Below are 22193 nucleotides of genomic sequence, written 5' to 3' on the forward strand. Positions count from 1 at the left end.
GTCCGCCCCTTCCCCCGCCAGCGCGGCGCCGACGGAGGGCGCGGGGGGGGGGTTCTGTCGCAACAGGCAGCGCGGGCAGCTCGGGGGCCTTTCGCGGCGGTGTCGGCGGCGCCGGCGGCGAGGGCAGCGCGGCAGGTGGGAGCGGGAGCGGGAGCGGGACCGGGCCGGGGCCGGGGCAGGCCTGGGGGAGCCGGGGCTGGGGCGCTAAAGGTGGAGGTGAGGGCGAGGGGGGGGCCGCAGGGAGGCGGAGGGCGCTCGGCGGGCGGGCCGGGGCCCTCGGGGCGGTGCAGAGCTCCGGGGAGGGCCGGGGCCGGGCGGGGAGGGGAGGGGAGGGGAGGGAAGGGAAGGGAAGGGAAGGGAGCCCCGCAGGGAGCCCGGTAGCGCTGGGTGCTGTGGGGGGCTCGGGCAGGGCCTGCACACCCCCGACGGCCCTCCCTGACCCCCCCGATCCCCTCCTTGCCCCAGCATGGACACCGACCTGTACGACGAGTTTGGGAACTATATCGGGCCGGAGCTGGACTCGGACGACGACGACGATGAATTGGGCAGAGAGTCCAAGGATCTGGACGAGGTGAGCGGAGGGGACGGGTGGAGGGGCAGCATCTCTCGGTCCGGGCCTCATCCTGCCTCGCACTCCCTGCTGGAGCAGAGGCTGAGCTCTGCGGCCTTCACAAGCTGCCGGCGATTCCTTTTCCATGCCAGGCTCTGGTTCTGCAGGGAGGCTTTGTTCAGTAGTGACATTTGGCTCCTGAGGATCAGAGTGGATTTGGTTTTTAAAGGATTCAGCAAAAGTTGCCCTCCAGTTGCTGTTGTAAAAGGAAAGACAAAGTGGCCTCTTGAAGCATGGTTAGAACAGGGAGCTTCTGTAGCTCAAGCTGGTTTTGGCACAGAGGATCTGTATCCATTCAGTGAGGTTCTTAAGGCCCTTAGTAACATGTGCTAATGCCACAGCAGTATTGCAAGGAGCTTAGCTCCTGGATGGTGAAGGCAGAGCAGGGCTCCACAGGCACTAGAGCAGAGTGACTAGGGCAGGGAGGGCAGCAGAGGCTGCTGTGCCACAACAGGGAAAGTGTTGGAGGACCCAGGGAGCCCCTTCTAGTCTCCTGGTCCTGCAGTTCGTCTGAAAGTGGTGCCCATGTGTGATCAGGGTTGTGGTGTGTCTGCGAGCGAGGGGCGGGAGTCGCTGCAAGTGCTCTTGCTGCTTGTTTTCAAGCTGTCCCACAGCAGGAAGGGGTGCGTTGCTTACAGAGGGCACCTCTGCAAGCTGCTCTGCTGCCTGATGTGAGGCGCTGGGGCCATGCTGGCGGGTCCCTGGCTGGGCTTGTAGCTCTATTGCAGTGAATGGCGTCAATCCTGTACATTCTGGGGTGATTGGTGTTTGTAAAGCACTTTGGTGCTGGCAGGAACTAAACATGAGTGTTGGCTGCAGCTCGAGGACGATGATGATGATGACGATATGGGGGACCACGACGAGGACCACCCTGGGATGGAGGTGGTGCTGCACGAGGATAAGAAATACTATCCCACCGCCGAGGAGGTCTACGGGCCCGAAGTAGAGACGATCGTACAAGAGGAAGACACGCAGCCTCTCACTGGTGAGTGGTAAGGAAGCAGCAAGTTGGGTATGCAGGGAGGAGACGACTTCATGGATCCTTGGAAAAAAAAAAAAAGTATTCCCTTCCATTCTCCTCTGTTGGTTTTAATGACGCTTTCGAATTCTTTCTCAGCCCCAGGAACGCATAGTCTCTTGTTTGTCTAGCGGTGCGCAGATTTTGGCACTCGAGTTTATTACAAATGCCAAACAAACTATTTCACTGGATACCAGAAAGATATTTAAGGGCAAATGAAAAATGCATTTAAGTCATCTTATTTGATTCTTATGTAACAAATAGAATAGTTAAGTTGGAAGGGACCTAGAAAGATAATCTAGTACAACTGCTTTTATAAAAAGCTAGAGAAGCTGTCAGCTTAAAAATTGTGGTTTTGTGTGAAGAAGTCCCTGTTCCCTACGACCATTCCTGTGCCTTCTGGGTTCAGGGTCTTTGATAACAGTGTTTATTGTTCTTTTTCTTGTTTTCAGAGCCTATTATTAAACCTGTGAAAACCAAAAAATTCTCTCTGATGGAACAGACGTTACCGGTCACTGTCTATGAGATGGAGTAAGTAATATGTAGGGGTTTTAAACGTGTACCTTGGCTCAAGCCATCTGTGCTGTGATTACTTCACTTTTTGTTGCATGCAGGCAAAGGTAGGGAAGCAGAGTGGTGTGTACTATGTGGAGGAGGCAGATTTCGAGGGGCATTGGCTTTGGTTCTTACTGATACCAGCAACAGAGCTGAGTGCAGCTGTTTCGCAGATTTTGAACCAAAAAGAGGAGGAAGAAAGTACCAGACTAACCATTTTACAGATATTTTCCCCTCTGTGTAATGCAGTGCAGTGCAAGTATTCTGACACTAGAATGCGAATCTTACCTTGATAGCTGATACAAAGCGTGATAATCGGAAACCCTCATGATGCAGATTTGCTGAAAGCAAGTTTTCTTGACTGGCTCAAGAAATATTTATATGGTCAGTGTGCGGCACACCTTGTACTGGGACATTTTGGGCTGATCCCAGTGACCGTTGGCCTGCTGCTGTCTCAAATTATTTCTGTCTGTCCTGGACGAGTTTCCTGGGGGGAATTTTATGCCACCGGTCGCACGCAAAGTTGTAGGTCAGCATAACGCTGCAGGTAGGTTGTGCTTCTGCTGCACTTGGTGGTGTCTGTTGGTTGTGCCCTGCAAAGCAGCCCCTGGGACACCAGGGTTGGGAGAAAACCCTGGGAAAAAGTCCAAACAAATTTGAAAACCGAGATATAATATCTCACGCAACTTTGGAAAGGAATGAAGAGAGTTTTTTTCTTTTGCTATTAAAAATATATCATCTTAGTATCAACGCCTCTAGTCGATGGGTGGAGGGGCTCTGTATCCTCGCGTGTGTAGTGCTTCTGTATGTTGTTCTCTATTTGAGGATGAACAGATTGAGCTGCGTGAGTGTCTTGTTAGGCTCATCTTTCCATGCGCCACTTCACGGCTAGTCAGAGCGTTTTCCAATTTTTAATAGTTGTCTTCAAGTGCAGCTCCCAGAACCAGACGCAGGCAGAGTAGCAGCTCCCTGTGTGCCAAACAGACCCCAACGTGAGCAGTCCCTCTGCGTGTCGTCGAGGAACCTGTTATTTTCTGGCAACAAAACTTCACTGGAGTTTGTATTCAGTCAGTTGGTTCCTTGGATGCCCAGGGCCTTTTTGGAACAGCTGCTTCTCAGGGCTGTCCCCTGATACTGCCAGTTTCGCCGTGTTCATTGATCACAGAGGTTTTTGGTACAGCCAGATACAAACCAAAGAGCCAGCTGGGTCTTGTTTTCCTAAGCAATCCATTTTGCTCTCAGTCAATGACCTGTACTTTTCATTATCTACCACTTTCCTGATCCCCGTGTCCTCTGCTTGTTCCTTCGGTAATGAATTCCTCTTCATCCTGTTTGTTGATATAAATTATTAGGATGGGGCTGGGAGAAATTCCCTGTGGGACTTACTCGGAAACCTGCAAGCTTGATATTGATTTCCCATTTAGCCTTATTTTAAGACAAATAAGCAAGCTTTTAATCAGTATTATTATTGATTTTTTAATTTTTTAGCTCTTAATCAGAATGTTGTATGTTAAGAAGTCTACCACATCAGTGCAAATTAAATCTTTTTAAAAAGGAGATTAGTGGACAGCACTTATTTTCTGCAGACCCATAGCAATGGGTACTCGCTTTAGAGGCTCCCATTATTTTTTAGAGGAGTTGGTAATTTAGGATCTCAATTATATTTTGGCCAGGGTCCACGCAGAAGTGACCAGCCCATCATTAGGCAGCTGAGTTGCTGATTCTGAAAAGATTTAAATTCCGTGACTGTTTCCTTGAGTCCCTGGGAACGTCACTGTTTTAAGACCTGAAAATCATAATTAATGGTCTGTGGAGCCCCGTGGCTACCTTTTAAAACTGTGTGGGGTGCTTGTTATCCAGCTCTGTGATTTACTTGACTGCCTGCCACTATTTGAGTGGAAGCATTTCATCATCTGAGTACATGGATGTGACTTTTGCTCTAATACTGACTAGAAGAGAAGAAAAATATTCAATAATATTCCATTGCTGGCAGTTTTACCAGCTCCATATCCTCCCACCCACTGCCATCTGTCTAGGACTCCAACTCTCTTGTCCTCCCCATCTGTAAAGTGGGATTCTTCCTCCGCAGGGCATTGGCAGAATGAAACTTTGGAGAGGATTCAGGGGGCACCTTGGATAGAAAGTGTAGCTGAAATGGCTTCTACTTTTCTTAGACATAGCAGAAGCCTCCAACAGTCTTTTGTGTTTTGTTCCTCCAGTTTCCTGGCAGATCTGATGGACAACTCGGAGCTAATTCGAAATGTGACTCTGTGTGGGCACCTGCACCACGGGAAGGTAGTGTGAATATCCAACGTGTGTCGGGTAGTAGTAATGATCTGTGTGTTGCTTACTTTTACCGTTGCTCTGGATCCCTCGATCTCTGCAGCAGCAGTCTCTTTCTGCTCCTCTTGCTAATGCAGTTATTTGTAGGTTCTCTTTCAGCCACATGGAAATAATAACATGCCCAACTTTCTCTGTACTGGAGGGATGGGATGGTGCTTGTAACCTCCTTTCTCTCATGGTCTGATATTTTCCAGACATGTTTTGTTGACTGCCTGATAGAACAGACACACCCAGAAATCCGGAAGCGCTATGACCAGGACGTAAGTATCCCTGCCGGGGAACATGGGTTGGCTCTTATACTCAGGGGGAGCACGACTGTATGTGGGGAAAATGTGGTTTAGTGATTAGAAAGTAGGATTGGAAAGCCAGAGCTCAGTCCTAATTCTGCCTCTGTCACTTACTTGCCGCCTTGACCATGTGGGAAGAGTTACTGTGTCCTGCTTCAAACCTAATATTTGATACCAAAATGTGATACTCTGCCTTTTGTTTTGTCTTTGCAGCTTTGCTACACTGATATATTGTTCACAGAGCAAGAGGTGAGTGAGTGTCGTTGAACACAGTGATTTTTATGCAGTTGTCTCATGCTTTACTCATAGTTACTTACTGTAGGCAGTTTCCTCTTCCATTTAGCAGCTTTTCATGCCTTCCACATTTTGATTATTGTCTTTATCAATAAAATGATCTGCTCCTCTTGTTTACCTCGGCAAGATCTCTAGTTCAACTTCCTTCCATTTCCTACAACCCTCGTCTCCACGTATGATTTTATTTATCTGAGATGATAACCTGTGTAACGATGAAAATCTATACCGGAGTTATCCCAGCATATGGGTAACTCCTGTTTTCTTTGAGGGAAAGAGGTGGAAGGGGTTTGCAGCAATGACGGATGGGGAGAGAAACTGATTTCAAAATAACCCTGTTTCTCCCGTTTCCTTTGACGGGAGCTCTTAGCTGGGTGCTCTGACTCCAAGTGGTTGGGCGTGAACGGGAATCTTTGTCCTACTTGCTAAGTATTGTAGTGACCAGAACAATCCTATGAAGCATTTTCATTCTCTTCATCCTAATGATCTCCTTTGTACTCTGGGTGATCAAATCTTACGCTTTGAGGTATAAGTTGATAGCAGCAGAAGAGCAAAAGCACAGAAAAACACGCATCTTCTGTCTCTGGTGTTGCGTGTTACACTTCCTGAGCCGAAATGAGGCATGGACTGTGCAGTCTGAGCTCAGACTCACCAGTCTGAGCCAGTGTGGATGGAGGAGCTGCAGCAGTCCGAGGTTGTTCCTCCCAGGGAGTAACAGGATGTCCTGGATGGATGTTTACTGCTTTCCTTTTCTTTGGTCATCTTCTACATCTTTATATAGTGATGTTTTGGGTTTTTTTTCTTTCTTTTAACTGATAACCGTGCTTTCCTGTCTTTCAGAGGGGAGTTGGGATCAAGAGCACACCAGTGACTATTGTTCTGCCGGACACCAAAGGAAAGTCTTTCCTCTTCAACATCATCGACACTCCAGGTGATTGTGTAATCCTGAAAATCCTGTTTTGGGATGCACTTAGCTAAAGGCAGCTTGATGCGTGGAGCAGATACGTGACTGTGTGAACCAAGGTTTCTCTCATTAATAAACCCCTTTGGTCCTCGGGATAGTGCTATTGACAGGAGTAGAGCAGTGAAAACTCGTACAGTGGTGGTTAACGAGGGCCTTCAAAGAGCTTTTGTGTTCGATTGCGGTGGGATTGTGTAGCACTGGCTCTCAGAAAAACAAAGAAAGAATCTATACCCTGAAACCTCACTGATTTATCTGGAAATGTCACTTAGGTGCAATGAAACCCCGGGAAACTTTCTTTCAGAGATGAAAACCCTTGTTTTGTTTTGTGTTTTTTCTAGATGATTCCAGCTTAGTCCTGAGCCTTTAGCTAAATTCATTCTTCTGAAATCACTTCCAGCACTAATGACTGTGCAGCTGGCTTTTAGCGAGGCTTGTGTTTCTGATGAGCAGGCCTGACTGAGGGCTGATGGGGCTGAAAGTGGGTTTCACTCAAGTATATGAGAAGCACATATAGAATTGGATTTTCCAGGTATTGTGCACGGTGTGGACTGTGCTTTTCTCAAATGCTGTTGCCCCACAGTGAGACTCGGCAAGTTCTCTCGAGCCTCTGACAAGCTCCTGTGGGGGAACATAATTATGGATCAACTTGTTGTAAGAAACCAAGGCCAAACTTGGGGAAACAGGGTCTTGGGACACATCTGTTGAGTTACAGCTCAAGATGAGGGAGGTTAGAGCGCAGGAGGAGACTGGAGGGAGAGGCATCTGTTGTTCTTTGCTGAGAAGTAATCTTCCTCCTTTTCCTGAAGTACTTGCACAGAACTGTGAGAAAAACAGTAACAAATGTGAGGAAAAGTGCCTGTTAAATGAGTTGTGTTTATTCTCAAAAAATAGCATTAAAGCTGAAGCAGATCCCTATACGGAGCTCTGGCAGCTGCTCCCAGTCCCTGTCTGAGGAGGCAGCCGTCTGTGTTCTGCCTCGCTGGGTGCCAGTGACCGGAGCAAGCTGCAGAGCCAGAGGGATGGCTTTCTACCCTCTGTGCTGCTGGTGTCAGAGCTTACTCTGGTTCTCACTACCATTTTCTGTTTTTGAAGGTCACGTCAATTTTTCTGACGAGGTGACAGCTGGCCTTCGTATTTCGGACGGCATTGTACTCTTCATTGATGCAGCTGAGGGGGTGAGTGCCAGGTTCTCATAGGGGTTAACTTCAAAATCTCTTCCTATGGAGTCTTTGATCCTGGCTTAGCATGAAGGCCTGGGATGGCCCAGCTTTCTGGGGTGAAGGGCTTTTGGAGGACAGTTTGGGAAGTGATTTTCCAGCCAAAACAGGGAGTCAAGCCTCTGGCTTCTGTGTTCAGGGCTGGCTCATGTAATGCATGTGTCCTGTAGGCTGATTATCTAACTTGTTGGCATCTCCATCCCCACGATACCTAAATTGAGCAGGTTATTTATATCAGAGATGTCCATGGGGTAGGATTCAAGGAGTTCGGTTGGGTTAGCACTGAATTCTAAATTTCAGGAAGATTAGCTGATTGCTGCTGCCTGAGCTTGGGTTTTTCTGTGGAGTTGCAGCCCTGTGTGTAAGGGTCGCTGCTTTGTCTGTCACGCCCTAGATAGCATTTTGTGGAGGGCTTTTTCTAGGGGTGTTTCTGCTTGTTATTGCCTGCAGGTGATGCTGAACACAGAGAGGCTGATCAAGCACGCGGTGCAGGAAAGGCTTGCAGTGACCGTGTGCATCAACAAGATAGACCGACTGATCCTGGAGCTGAAATTGCCCCCTACGGATGCTTATTACAAACTCCGACATATTGTAGATGAAGTTAATGGTCTGATCAGGTATGGGTGTTTGGGATGATGTTAGTGCTCGCTGTCCCTGTTCCATTGCAGGTGCTTTTCTTTGGCAGCCTAAAGACTCATGAGTTTGTCTCTTGATATGTTGAATCATAGAAAATGGGACAGGAAGAACCACTGGAAATTAATCTCATCCAATATATTGAATTATACAGGAAGGTCCAATCCTGTGTGAATTCTGACAAGCTTCATGGGATCAGCTCTTTTTCCCCCATTCAAAAGTAGGGAAAGCGGACATATGACTGGAGCAGGGATCTTTTGTGCTCCCAAATGCCTCAGATACACTGAGGTTGTCCAGGCTGTATGCCAAATTGTAGGCTGAGATGTCTCAAAGCTCCTAAATATTAAATTTTACAAAACTAATAGGAACTTGCTGTCCCAACCCCTAAGCAGAGACTGTGGTATTGCTGTGGTCAAATCTTGGAAGACCATGCCCAGAGAGGGGAGGGACATCTTCTCTAGCTTCCACAGTAGCAATGCATCATTTCTGTGGGTTCATCTGCCTCCAGGTGATGCTCTTAACAGCATTTGTCCCTTCACTGTGTGGGTGTCTGCACTGTAGCTGATGTAACCCCAAACCAGGCTTGCACAGGAGCTCACTTACGTGTGTCTCTGTTCAATTGCTACTTGCATCAAGCGGCGCAGAGCAGGATAGTTTATCCTGTCTAGCGTGCTTGTGAACTCATCAAAACTGTTTCGAGTCAATTCTATTCGCCTTGTATTATCTTTTCCCTTGCTTCGTTGACCAACTTTGCCTTTTTTTAGGGGCAGAAAAACTCCACCTGACAAAATATACAAAGCACCTGTGCTCGTAATGTTTTAGTTCCAGGTCTTTAAATATTTCTTTGTACACTAATGCTTTAAAATTTATAGTCACAAAATGCTGCTGACCCTGCAATTCCGATGGCAAGCATGCTGCAGCCCCTTTTAAGACGCTGTTTGCCAGTGTAGAATCCTTGCCTATCACATACTGCTGTTTGGTGTGGGAAGCAGATTTAAGTGTCTTCCTTGGTTCATAGCACTGATTTTTTTTTTTTTTCTCTTTTCTCTAAAAACTGTCTCCTCTCAGCATGTATTCCACCGACGAGAACCTCGTTCTGTCTCCCCTTCTGGGAAACGTGTGTTTCTCCAGTTCGCAGTACAGCATCTGCTTCACGCTGGGATCTTTTGCAAAGATTTATGCAGACACATATGGTGAGGATTATCCAGAAACCTTGTGCACTTTAACATCTCTTTTCCTAACCAATTTTGTTGAGGCTTTCTAAGCCATTCGGCTTTGGCTTTCACTGCACATATATGGCCAGTATGTGCGCTCTTGAATTTCTAGGAGTTGAGAGTTACTGCAGATCTGAGCCCTGGGTGATGGAAAGCAAAAAATACAGTTCTAACTTGTTTTTAGCTAGATAGTTTCTCTTGATAAATGTTTCCTGAGTCAGAAGCCAATATTTTATACATACCCTTAAGCAGAAAAAACAAGTCCTGCTATGGCAGTTGAAGGCAAGTGTGTGTGTTGTGCTTTGTCTCCTTATCAGAGCAGCTCAGAAGCGAAGCAGTTAAGTTCTGCCTGCCTTTTCACAAAAGCCTCCAGAGTCTGAGACTCAGCTGCAGCCGGGCACAAGCTTGGCCCACAAGGTTTTGCACTCTTGCCCTCTTTCTTTTTTAAGAAACTGTCTTTTTCTGGCTTTGATTTAATTTTCTGTTCCCCAGGTGCCCACTCAAGGCAATCTGCCACTTGTAAAAGTGGGCCTTTTGCTTGCATTAGCCAGCTGTACAGCCAAGACTTTTGAAGTCTCACTCTGGGGAATTCGGGGTGATCTGTAGGAGCTGTGAGCAGGGGAAGAAGGATGCTGTAAAGCAGCTGGCCTAGCTCTTGCAAAGAAGTTAGCCTGAGGGAAGATGAAGTTGTAGAGGTCAGGGACTGATGTGTCAGGACTATCATGTGTCCTCATGAGTTTGGAGAAATAAATGAGTTCCGTGGGCATCACAGCATTAACTCAATGCCTGCGAGGATGATACCCCTTCTTTGGGGGACTGATAAAGATGCAGGCACAGTCGGTAGGAGATGCCATCCGTGTGGGGCAGACATGAGCTGAACAGGTACTTGAAGTCAGTAATATTCAGTTGTGGCCACCAGGGATTTTATGTGCAGCTACTACACTTCAAAAAACATGAGTTGTAGTAGTTTAACTGTCAAAACCGCAGCCACCGTGAAATTTCTTATGCTTGCACATCTGCCCACAGCAAAAGCTTGTTTGGAAACTGCTGTAAATTATCACTGCTGTCTTATTATTTGTAAATTCACCGTGACAGCCAAGCATTACACTTCCTTCAGCACTTGGGTGTTTGGCTATGCGCTTAGTGCATCAGCTGAAAAAGAGGAAAGAACCTGGAGATGTTCAGCAAGGCAGAAAATGCTTGTGATAAGCCTGCGGGGCAGGTAGGGTATAAGCCATTCCTGCACCTTGGCACTACGGCGTCAGGCTGCAGCGTTAACGTTTGGAAAATGAAGCAGATGTAACTGGGTTCCTGCAGCGTGGCGTCTGGCAGGCCGGGTCTTCTCAGCTCTAACCTTGTGTGTAATTGAGAGAGTTGAAATGTTCCTGAGAAGCAAGTGTGCCAACCCACGGTGTACCTGGGCTGCTGCTGTCATCTGCAGTGGACTGTGTCCTGCCCGCCTCTCTGCCTGGTCTCCCCAGCTGAGGGCTTAGTTGTTTATTCAGAATTGGGACCAAGCGTCACTCACCAGCATCGGTCCAATAAATTGAATCCTCAGGGTTATTTTAAAAGCCAAAATAAAAGATTTCCAAGATGAGAGAAATACAGTGACATCTGAGAGACTTTTGTAATTTGTTTTTTCCCTTTAGGAGATATCAATTATCAGGAGTTTGCAAAGCGGCTCTGGGGTGACATCTACTTCAACCCAAAGACGTAAGAAGCCTGTTTAAATGTCTGTTAGTTTATTTGATGGCTTTTTCCCTGTAAAATGTGAGCTAGATGACCACCCAAGGTCTCTTCCAACCTAAGTTGTACTTTGGTCCTGTGATGGAGTAGTATCTGGGAAGGGTTGAGTCAGTCCTGTGAATCCACGTGGTCCTGAATCCCGTAAGTGGGAGCGGAGAGCCTTTTCTGGCCTTTGTTTGGAGCAAGCAGGACTCCCATGTCCGTGACTGCTTCTGGGGAGACTGGGAGGGAGAACATAACCTGGGAAAAGCAGAGGCTATGTTTGCAGCAGGGCTGCTTGCAGGCTGCAGAGTGCTGCCGCCTCATGTCTCCTTTTGTCCCCCAACAGCCGCAAGTTCACTAAAAAGGCCCCAACGAGCAGTTCTCAGCGCAGTTTTGTGGAGTTCATTCTGGAGCCCCTGTACAAGATCCTGGCTCAGGTATGTCGTGGTTCATTCTCCTTCCCACAGTTCCAGGTAGGGGGAGCCAAGGCTGAACACTGGGTGGTGGGTGTCTGGAGCGTGTGGGTCTCTCCTGCCCTGTTACACAGTGGCATCTTCACAGACTGCTGGGTTTGGGGGTGCAGAGCAGTGGTGAGCAACTCTGAAACAGCTGTTCCTTGCAAATATAGCCCTATATTTGCAGTTAATAGAACTGCCTTTGCTCTTTCTGTATGCTCTAATATCAGCCAAGTGTTAACTTAAACCAGCCATCCAGTTCTTGTGTGAGCTCTAATCCAGAGCAGGTCCAGAGCCCTGAGGGTGGCGGCCAGTGTGTGAGGCTGTACCTGGGAGTTATTGGCTTGGACCCCTGCAGCAAAGCCGAGAGTGGTGCTTTTTGTCTTGCAGGTGGTGGGGGACGTGGACACGACCCTGCCCAGGACTCTGGATGAGCTTGGCATTCACCTGACCAAAGAGGAGTTGAAACTGAACATTCGGCCCCTCCTGCGGCTTGTCTGCAAGAAGTTCTTTGGGGAGTTCACAGGTAAATGCTGTTTGTCTTCCCCTCCACAATCTTCCCAATACCCTAGCCTCACATCAGCAGAGGTAAGGGCTGTATTACAGCCATGGAGTGCTCGCTTGCACAGATTCCTTCTCAGCTTTCCAAATATAAAATATTAAGCCATTTTTCCCCAAGGACAGCTTGAGACGCTGCTCCCATCTTCCCCGTTGCTGTGGGTGCACTGCAGTCAGAATGGCTTTGCCTTGTGTTTATTAGAGGAAAGAAATGGACTCCATGCTGCTTAATCATGTTCTCACGAAATATTACTTTTCCAGGCTTTGTGGACATGTGTGTGCAGCATATCCCCTCCCCAAAAGTGGGAGCCAAGACGAAAATCGAGCATACCTACACTGGCGGTGTCGACTCTGACCTAGGGGAGGCCATGAGTGAATGCGACCCGGATGTAAGGAAACTCTTCTGCTTTGCTCTGAGTGTCCAAAAGCGTGGCAAATATGCCCTCCTTTCACTGCCTTGACAGGGCAGCTGCCTCCTAGACAGCCATCTGCACAGATTTGACTTCCAGCGTTTTGAAACCTCTCATCCGATACTGAAACAAACCTCTTCACTCTGAGAAACTTTAGCTGCCTGCCAGGGCAGCCCTTGAGAGAAAGAATTGTTTGACAGTGTTCAGAGAAGAACAGGACTAGGTCAGGACTTCAGAGCACATGGGAACTGCAGGGTGATTTTGTGTCCTTTTGCTGTCTTTTTGTCCCTTTCCGTTGAAGTTTGATTCTCTCTCCAAACTCTGAGAAAACTGATCTGAACTATACTGATAAAAATAACCCTACATTAGTTAGTCAGCACCTTTCCTATCAAAGCCTTGCAAAAACCTTCCTCCTCAAACAGCTTGTACTGAGCTGTCATTCAGAGTTGTCTAGAGCCACCAACGCCAGCCAGCAGCTAGTGAGGAATTTGCCCGTGACTTTTGCTCTAATGTCTGGAGAGAAAATGAATCGCTTGTTTTAATGAGTTGTGATTACCCACACAAAACCGTACAGTGGTGACTGTTACCGGATCAGCAGTTGTGGAGCGACCTTACGGGACTGAGAGCTGTGATCTGTGGAGGCTTGGGTGCTCTGCCCTGAGCTGGTTTGCCGGGTAGCAGATGACGTTTCTTCTCGTGGCCTTGTCATGGCTGGTGTTTACTGGTCCACAAGAGGAGGGAGGATTGCTCCAGAAAGGTCTGCCACAGTCGTTCCAGATGTCTCCCTACAGGGCAAGGAGATGTAAGGCTTCTAGTGCAAGGAAATTAAGGACTTGGCAGTCAAAAGAAGCATTTCTAAGTTTCAGCCCATTAATCCCTATGTATCCATGAGCCTTACCAGGTCTGTCTCTGTTTCTTGACTTTATTTTGAAAGAGGCTTATTTCTCTCTCTGTCTCTCTTTCCTGAAAAGGGTCCGTTGATGTGTCACACGACAAAAATGTACAGCACAGATGACGGTGTTCAGTTCCACGCCTTTGGCAGAGTGCTCAGTGGTACCATCCATGCTGGGCAGCCTGTGAAGGTCCTTGGAGAGAACTATACCCTGGAAGATGAGGAGGATTCCCAGATCTGCACTGTCGGGCGCCTCTGGATCTCGGTTGCGAGGTATGGTAACATGCTCCTTTGGGAGAGGAGTCACCTGGAGTCGTTGCTGCCTGGGACAGGGAGGACAGCGCTGCAAGGGGCCTGCGGCTGGCAGTAGCGAGCACCGCAGTGATGCTCTCCTGCCTTTTAGGTATCACATTGAGGTAAACCGGGTTCCTGCTGGCAACTGGGTGCTGATAGAAGGAGTAGATCAGCCCATAGTGAAGACTGCAACCGTCACAGAGCCTCGGGGAAATGAGGAGGTACTGTGCATAGCTGGTATCGCTCAGTCAAGGTGGTGGAGTGCATCCCAAAAGCTCCAGTGGTGAGGTTAAAGAAACCTGCTCTGCCAAGGTGCCGGGCCACAAGAGCCCCTAAGAGAAACAGAACGGCTTCAGATGCTGTGTCTAACTCAAGTGGCCATTTAATGGTGCAGAATTTAATCTCTTTGTCCTTATCTGGTTTCAGGCTCAGATCTTCCGTCCTTTGAAGTTCAACACCACATCTGTCATCAAAATCGCTGTAGAGCCGGTCAACCCCTCAGAGCTCCCCAAAATGTTAGATGGTCTCCGCAAAGTCAACAAGAGTTACCCCTCTCTTACTACTAAGGTATTTCTGGTGTATGTATGGCTGTTCTCAGCTCGTGCTCTGGCCTATCTTGTAGGCTGATGTTCAAAAATTTTTAACTGTAGGTTGTTTTGGTGTATGTTTTCTGATGCTGTTGCACTTGATCTCATAAATCACATGGAAACAGCAGGAAACTGTAAATCCAGTGCAAAAACACATGCCTTGCTGTTCCAGGGAAGCAGCTTTCTGCAGAGCGCATCAACACTTTCTGCTAGGAAAGGCTGTGGGAGCTTTCCTTGGGGCGCTCTGATCCTAATCAATTTATTTAAAGCAAATAATTGTGTAGGAGCCCGGAAGGCAAGGGCCTGTGAACGGCAACGCTGTCAGTTGAACCCCTCTCTTACTTTTCAGGTAGAAGAGTCTGGGGAGCATGTGATCCTGGGGACGGGGGAGCTCTATCTGGATTGTGTGATGCATGATCTACGGAAGATGTATTCAGAGATCGATATCAAGGTGAGGAAATGGGAGGGATTTTCCCAGCTGGGAAAGGGGTTTTGTCCCCCTATCTCAGAAGAATGGAAAAACAAACCTAACTGAATGTACAGGATGGGTTTTGTCAGGTCCTTTTAAAAGGAAAAAAGGGCTGTTAGGATGCAAAAGTAACTTTTACAGCCTGTGTCACACCATTGTGATTGAGGGCCTGAAAATCAGCTTGGAGAGGGTTGTGTGACCACGTTGCAGCCTTTTCCTGTACTTCAGCCGTTGCCTGGCTAGCATCAAATAAATAAACTGAGCAGAATTTTTCATACCTGGAATTACACTTAAATGTTCCTGTCTTGTTTGAAGGAAGACATTAGTAACGCTGCCTGTGCAGGCCTCAGTGGTTCTTACTCAAGGCTGATTAAAACTGGCAGATGAATCAGTTTTTTCATGTAGGTGTTCAACGGTTTCGAACAGTGTCTTTAAAAGCAGAAAAAGTACTTGGAAACCGTACAAACCTGTTGTTGTTGTGCCAGGTCGCCGATCCAGTTGTGACATTCTGCGAGACAGTGGTGGAAACATCCTCCCTAAAGTGCTTTGCTGAGACACCCAACAAGAAGTAAGAGCCCATGGGCGAGCTGGGCATTGGGGACAGGCAGATGGAGGGGTTCGCTGGGGACTAGGCTTCGTCCCCTCCAAGGGGTCAGTTCTCGTGGCTGTTGTCCAGACAAGTGGCGCATGCCTGAGCTGGCAGTCTGCCCTCACAGCAGCTCTGCTGAACTCCTCAGTATCACGCTTGAGTCCCAGGGATGCTTCTGTGCTTTGTAGGAACTCTCAGAATGGAGGGAGTAAAGACAGATCCACATCCTCCTCTTTTAGCCAAATTTCCCACCTTCTCAGCAGTTTTGTGGCGTTTCCGAGTCCAGGAGATGTATTGGGATCCTAGAGCAGGTGCCAAAGAGCCCGGTGCTACCTTCAGTGACTCCACAAACAATTCATGAGCAAGAGCTTTGTCTTCTCTTATTAATTCTTAATCTTGAAACAGATTTTTTCCTTCCTGCTGATGCACTCTAGTCTTACAGCCTGGCCTTGTCTTCTTCCTCCAGCAATGCATTGTGAGATACACATGTTTGAAAGACAGAGACCTGCGAGGGGACATAGGCTGAATAACCGGGATGAAATCTAGGAGCACAGGACACTTTAATGCCTGAATTCTCAGGGAAATCATGATCTGTCATATGCTGAAGATCGCTTTCCTTTGTTCCCCTGTGGTTTCTGGTTCTTCTTGCCCTCTTTTATTCTGATATGCTCTCTCCATGGTTGGCAACTTTATTTTTGGGAACAGAAGAGTTCTGGTCTTAGATATGTGGGTGTGTGGAGTGACCCGCTGTGGTTACTTGCATTGGTGAGGTTCTCCGAGGTGACATCCTGTGTGTCAGACACGGTGAGTGCTGGCTCTGACAGAAGCATATTGCCTGGCCCATGGGCTGCCTTCTGCAGCCTGGACTAGGGCTGGACATCTGGCAGGAGGGATGGAGCCATGCTGTCCCTTAGCAATCTGCTTCTGGAGATGAGCAGACTTTGGAGAGCAGTTGTTAAGCACCGGGGCTGTCTTTACAAGCAAGACAATAACAACAAAGGACACGGATGGCTTCCTCTCCCTAGTTGTGTTCGAGGCAGTGCACAGTCCCTGAGGTCCTGCCAATTACTCCCATTTCCATCGTTCTGCAGACTAATTGCAACTGTCTCTCTTCTCAGGAACAAGATCACGATGATTGCTGAGCCTCTGGAGAAGGGACTCGCGGAGGACATTGAAAATGAAGTGGTCCAGATAACGTGGAATAGGTATGATTAATCTGGGGAGAGCAGGAATCCACCTAGAATCAAATAATTGGAGATAAACGGGAATGGTGGGATCTGCAAGGTGCACAGTATCAGCCAGTAGCCTCTAGGCAGGGTTCCTGGGTTCAGTATTGCTACCAGCTAGTCCATGAGCATCCCTGCCCCAGCGAATGAGTTGCCCCAGATAAAAAGCTGAGACCATTTTATGCCTGAAGGAAACAGGGTCGTAAATATGTTGTGAGTGCACTTGTTTCCTAAAGTTTCTTCCCTTCTTCTTTCAGAAAGAAGCTGGGTGAATTCTTCCAGACTAAGTATGACTGGGATTTGCTGGCTGCCCGTTCCATCTGGGCCTTTGGGCCAGACGCCACTGGCCCAAACATCCTCGTAGATGATACGCTGCCCTCAGAGGTGAGAAACACAAGCGGGGGCTTGTTTCAGCAAGACGTTTGTCCTGTGGTGCCAAAAGGTGACCGCTCTTTCCAGGACCTGCAGCAAGGTCCTAATGCTGTTGCAGTGCTTGTTGGTTTGCCAGATGTCAGATCTGCTGTACTTTCTCCACCAGACTCCAGACCTGGCTAGCAAATCGCCTGTTACTTCTCAGGCACTGCTATTTGGGCCAATGTCCTCAAAATTGTCAAATAATTGGCCTGCCTCTTAGAATTACCAAAATATGGACTCTCTTAATTTATAACTGTAGATGCCAAACTCTGAAGCTGATGCTCCTGAGCTGTAAGAGGGAGGGATGAACATTGGAGGTATTGGGGCACATCGCTGCTCTTCTAGGAACGGGCTTTTAAATACTGGGGTCTGTCTGTTACTGCCTTGTGATGCAGAGTAGGTCTCTGAAGCAGTCTGTCTGTCTGTAGGTGGACAAGTCGCTGCTGGGCTCTGTGAAGGACAGCATTGTGCAAGGATTTCAGTGGGGGACCAGGGAAGGGCCTCTCTGTGATGAACGTAAGTAGGACCTGTGGAGAAGTGGAGCTAACAAGATCAATTAAATTCTTCCATCACCAGCCATTCAAGTGATTTTAGTGCAGACCCTCATGGGCCAGTTCCCTTTTTGTGGTGACAGCTCTGGGGGTGGGTGACAAGAGAGATAACAGAACCTCCCCCTTTTTCCCGGCTGCAGATGCCACCCAGGCACCAGCACTTGCTTGTCTACAAACTAGGGCCTGTTTGCTGGCAAGCTGGCTTCCCCAGACCTTGGCTCTGCTCCTCATATAGTTCAGGTACAGATCACGGAGCACCCTGCAAGATAGGGTGCTGAACTGTCTGTCTTGGAGATGCAGGTTTAGGACACGGTGATGTCTTCCCTGGTGGAATTAAATTTAGAACTTCTGGTGGCTCTAGGTCGTTGCCTGGGTCTTTACTATGCACACAGGGTCTCTGGGGATGCACGGTTGGTGCTGGTAGGGCAGAGAACATCCCCCTCGAGTCACTTGCTGTCATTTCTGCCCGCCCTTAGTGATCCGCAACGTGAAGTTTAAGATCCTGGATGCAGTGATTGCTCAGGAGCCCTTGCACCGGGGTGGAGGACAGATCATCCCGACGGCCCGGAGAGTGGTGTATTCCGCTTTTCTGATGGTGAGGACTACACTGTGCGTGACAGACTGAGCCTTGCACTGCCCCAGCTCCTGTGGGCTGGGGGAGGAGTGCAGGTTGCACGTGTGCTGCGGTATCTGCCCCAAGGATGTTGGTTTAAACTGACTCACTCATCCATTAATGTTTTCAGCGCCCTTGTGTGCTGGCAGATGGGTTTTACAAGCAGTCACGTTCCAGTCTGGCTGGAAACTTGTGTGTGTCTGCTCTCTTTCCCCTTTTTGCTACTGTTTGCCTTGCTAGGAAGGGTGAGTGTGGGGGAGAGGGAAGCATATGACTCATGGCCAGAAGGAGAAAAGCTTCTTTCAGTGTTTGACGTTGGTTTGGGCGGCCATGGGGCAGCAGGAACCTTTTCATCCCCAGTCAGGCACTGTGTTTGACTGGGGTATGCCAGTCCCTGACTCTTACTTGAACCAAATTCTGTTGGCGCTGCTGGAGGCTCAGTGGCTTGTGTCCCTTTCTCCCCACAGGCCACCCCTCGCCTGATGGAGCCCTACTACTTCGTGGAGGTGCAGGCTCCTGCCGACTGCGTGTCTGCAGTGTACACGGTCCTGGCCAGGCGGAGGTGAGCTGCTCTGACCAGCTGCCATCACCTTAGTGTCGCAAAGCAGCAACTGCTCGCTTGGGGTCTGGGTCGCTAGAGACATTCGCAGTCCTAGCACTGCTTGTAAAGCCAGGGGAGGGGGTGAAATCTGTGTGAAGTGGCAGCTGAAAGCTTCCTTGGCTGCTCCCAGCCCCTCTGCTGTGTGGGGAGGGGATGTCCAGGGTTACACACAGCCTTTTCCTTGTAACTGGCTCTTCCTGAGTGTCAGGAGAATATATAAAGGGACATGAGACCCCACCTGGAGTACTGTGTTCAACTCTGGGGGCCCCAGCATAAGACAGACATGGACCTGCTCAAGCAGGTCCAAAGAGGGCTGTGAAGATGATCTGCAGGCTGGAGTCCCTCCCATGTGAGGACGGGCTGTGAGAGTCAGGGTTGTTCAGCCTCGAGAAGAGAAGGCACTGGGGAGACCCTTTTGTGGCCTTTCAGTATATAAAAGGGGCTAATAAGAAAGACGGGGAGGGACTTTTTATCAGGGAGTGTAGTGACAGGATGAGGTGTAACAGTTTTAAACTGACAGGGCAGGTTTAGATTGGACATGAGGAAGAAATTTTTTACTGTGATGGTGATGAGACACTGGAACAAGTTGCCCAGAGCAGCTGTGGGTGCCCCATCCCTGGAAGCGTTCAAGGCCATGTTGGATGGGGCTTTGAGCAACCTCATCTGGTGGAAGGTGTCCCTGCCCATGGCGGGGGGCTCGGACTAGATGATCTCTAAGGTCCCTTCCAACCCAAACCGTTCTGTGATTCCGTGACACATAGGAAGACTAATGTTCTGATGTGTTGGCAGAGGCCATGTGACGCAAGATGCTCCAATCCCAGGCTCCCCTCTCTACACCATCAAAGCCTTCATCCCAGCCATTGATTCATTTGGGTTTGAGACAGACTTGAGGACCCACACGCAGGGACAAGCCTTCTCGCTCTCTGTCTTCCACCACTGGCAGGTAAGTCCATGCCCTGGCGAGACTGGGAAGAAGGGCACGGTAGGGTCAGGCACCAGGTAGCGGCTCTCAGTAGGGCTCACACAGAGCTGGACAGCTCTGTAGAACATCTTCAAAGGATCTTGAGTTGGGGAGGCTTTGTACGCTAGCTGTTAAGTGTCTGCCAGAAGCCATCGGCTTTGTTCCAAGTCATATCACCCTTTGCCCTAGCGAGGAAGTGCTGCGTGCTGCTGCTTGCTGAGTGTAATGGTTCTTTACTGCTTGGAGAGAGGGCACCCTCATCAGGGAGAAGGGGAGCTGTTCAGGTGCGCTCGGTGCCCTGCAGCTTGGGGAGCAGAGGGCTTGGAGCAGGGCTTGGACTCATTGGCCTGCTGTAAGACATGGATTGCCACACTTCAGCTTTGCCTCTCAGAGGAAGCTTTTTAAACCTATGGGAAACAGGGTTTGGGACAAAATACTGTCCTCCTGCTACTTACCCGTCTGGGGCAAATCAAGTCTCGTGGGAGCTACCCCTGTGAGCCTGCAAGGTGCACAGCTACTTGTGCTGCAGCCAGGTGGGAGCAGCAGCAGCAGCAACTGAGCACCAAGAGCTGACTTAAATGCCAAGATGTACAAGCCTGAGGCTTGACTCTGAAAAGAATACGTGTGCCTCATTTCTAGAGAGGGCTGCACTGACTGGGACCCACGTGGGTTTTTCTGGTTAGCAGGTTTTTAGAGGTCTTAGGGTACACCGGCAAGTGGGGAAGGTGGGACGTGTTCTTGGCTTGGGTTTGCAACACTATTAGGGACTTCTTGCAGGAATGATCACCAGTAGGGATGTGACAGTTTTTCTGTGCCAGGAGAACAGATGGGGTGTTGGGGCTGTCACACCAAGGCTGGGGGTGTCTGCAGGGCCCAGGGGTGTTTCCTGTTGCAGTTCAGGCTCTCCAGGAGGCTGAACCAGCCCCCAGCATCACTGTCATGTCCTGGCCCTGTGTTTCAGATTGTGCCTGGTGACCCCTTGGACAAGAGCATCGTTATCCGACCTCTGGAGCCCCAACCAGCCCCGCATCTGGCCAGAGAGTTCATGATCAAGACCAGGCGTAGGAAGGTACGTCTGGGAGCAGTCCCTATAGCGTCCCTCTGTCCATCTGTACCAGCAGCTGAGCTGTTGCAGTGTTGTCCCACGGGCATGCCACGTCCCCTCTCTGTTCCCAGAGTGCTTTGTGCCTCGGGTCTTCCCTCACTCTTGATCCCTCACGCTGCTGGTTGGTGCCTGTGATAGTCCCGTGAGTGACTCATCTGGCAGCGACTCCAGCCAAAAGCAGGGTCCTGCAGCATCCGCTGAGCCCTGCTCCCTCCCCAGTGCCCATCTGAGCCCTCGGTGGCCTGATGTAGTCCATTTGTCCTGAAAAAAAAAAAAATTCTGTGCTGGTTTAGTGAGCTGGACTGAGGCGTTGGAGGCACATCTAGGACCACACAGGGGAGCAGAGGGAATCACGCTCCACTTTGGGAGGGCAGTGAGATGATATATATGCTCAACAGCAGCAGCAGCCATGCATTTGCAGCTTCCTGAGAGACTATTAGATGTCTTGAAGCTGCTGAGCAATGCCTGATCCCTTGCAAATTCTCCTGCCTCCTCTGGAGCCTGAAAATTTATCTTACTGCGGGACACCAGGGTGCTTCTGTGGGATCCCTGCCACAATGGCTGTATGAGTGCTGGCTACCATGAGGAATAACCTCCGGTTTTGTGGTTACCCTGCAGGGCTTGAGCGAGGACGTGAGCATCAGCAAGTTCTTCGACGACCCCATGTTGCTGGAGCTGGCCAAGCAAGATGTTGTTCTCAACTACCCCATGTGAACGTGCTGCTGTGGCATGAGGGCTGACCCGAGTCCTGGCCGGCAGCTGTCTGTCCTTCCCCATCCCTGCTTGCCCAGCCCTGGCTCCTGGATGCTCAGGGCACGCAGGGAACCGCTCCTCAAGTTGCTCTTTCACGGCTGTAGAAGTCTCCCTGGGCATTCGTGGACTGTGCGCTCAGGGCCTGCCCTGTATAGAGAGCAGCCCCGAGCGCTGATGCTTTTTGTATTATTAGTCTTCAGCCATTATGGCTTCCAGTGAGGAGATTTTCCCTTTGGATAGGCTCTCCAGGCACATGGGTTATCCCCGGCTGCAGCACAGCAGCCTGAATATAATGTCAAGATTACTGAGGACTGAGCTTAAATGTGCATCAAGCATTTGAGCTTTCTGCTAACCCTCTCCTGCCTGCTGGGGGCTGTTTTGCCTTGGGCAGAGCACAGCTTTGGGGAGCTGAGGAAGGTGGGGATGCTGGCAGGGGGCAGCGCTTCTACCGTCCTCCCCAGGAGGAGAGGCAAGTGTGGCTTCTACCTATTTTTGTACACCTTTTTTGAATCCTTGTAAACGTTTAACACAAACTTCCAGGCGGGGTTTAGTCTGATTGCGCTGAGAGAAGGCAGCGCTGGGAGGGGCTCTGCCTTCACCAGTGCTCAGGGCACACACTGCCCCAGTTTCCCCCGTCCTCTGCGCTTTCCCACCCCCAAGGCTGTGTCCCCCAGCCATCCTGGTTGTGCCTGCGCTAACTAACTGGACAGCCCAGGACAGTCCTGTCCCACACAAAGATTTTCTTCCTTTCTCTGCTGTGTTTTCAGGGGATCCTGTCAGCTGCTTGTGCTCTGGAAGGTCTCCCGTGCTCGCTCTCCCCTGCCCAGCTCCCCACTCTGCCTCTGGCCTCAGCCC

General features: G+C 49.5%; 1 protein-coding gene across 1 annotated transcript; it reads left to right on the forward strand.

Moving 5' to 3' along the window:
* The first annotated feature begins 42 nt into the window (after positions 1-42).
* On the forward strand, positions 43-21642 carry EFTUD2 (elongation factor Tu GTP binding domain containing 2). Its single transcript, XM_064473032.1, has 28 exons — positions 43-135; positions 466-571; positions 1430-1595; positions 2081-2159; positions 4403-4478; positions 4721-4786; positions 5027-5062; positions 5945-6035; positions 7161-7243; positions 7736-7902; positions 8987-9111; positions 10782-10845; positions 11207-11297; positions 11706-11841; positions 12135-12262; positions 13255-13448; positions 13579-13690; positions 13896-14036; positions 14406-14507; positions 15011-15093; positions 16233-16319; positions 16598-16724; positions 17183-17270; positions 17782-17900; positions 18386-18480; positions 19309-19462; positions 20442-20549; positions 21204-21642. Exons 2-28 carry the CDS (start codon positions 467-469, stop codon positions 21297-21299), a joined length of 2919 nt encoding a protein of 972 aa, XP_064329102.1. The 5' UTR covers positions 43-135; position 466; the 3' UTR covers positions 21300-21642.
* The last annotated feature ends 551 nt before the right edge of the window (positions 21643-22193 follow it).

The sequence above is a fragment of the Phalacrocorax carbo genome, chromosome 25 (genome assembly GCF_963921805.1).
Source record: "Phalacrocorax carbo chromosome 25, bPhaCar2.1, whole genome shotgun sequence".
Lineage (NCBI taxonomy): Eukaryota > Metazoa > Chordata > Aves > Suliformes > Phalacrocoracidae > Phalacrocorax > Phalacrocorax carbo.

Excerpts from the sequence above, each read along its gene's own strand:
- EFTUD2 (XM_064473032.1), top strand. The coding sequence starts at position 467 with ATGGACACCGACCTGTACGACGAGTTTGGGAACTATATCGGGCCGGAG. Across the intron at positions 10,846-11,206 it reads ATCTACTTCAACCCAAAGAC|CCGCAAGTTCACTAAAAAGG; the intron begins GTAAGAAGCCTG and ends GTCCCCCAACAG. Across the intron at positions 14,508-15,010 it reads ATTCAGAGATCGATATCAAG|GTCGCCGATCCAGTTGTGAC; the intron begins GTGAGGAAATGG and ends TTGTTGTGCCAG.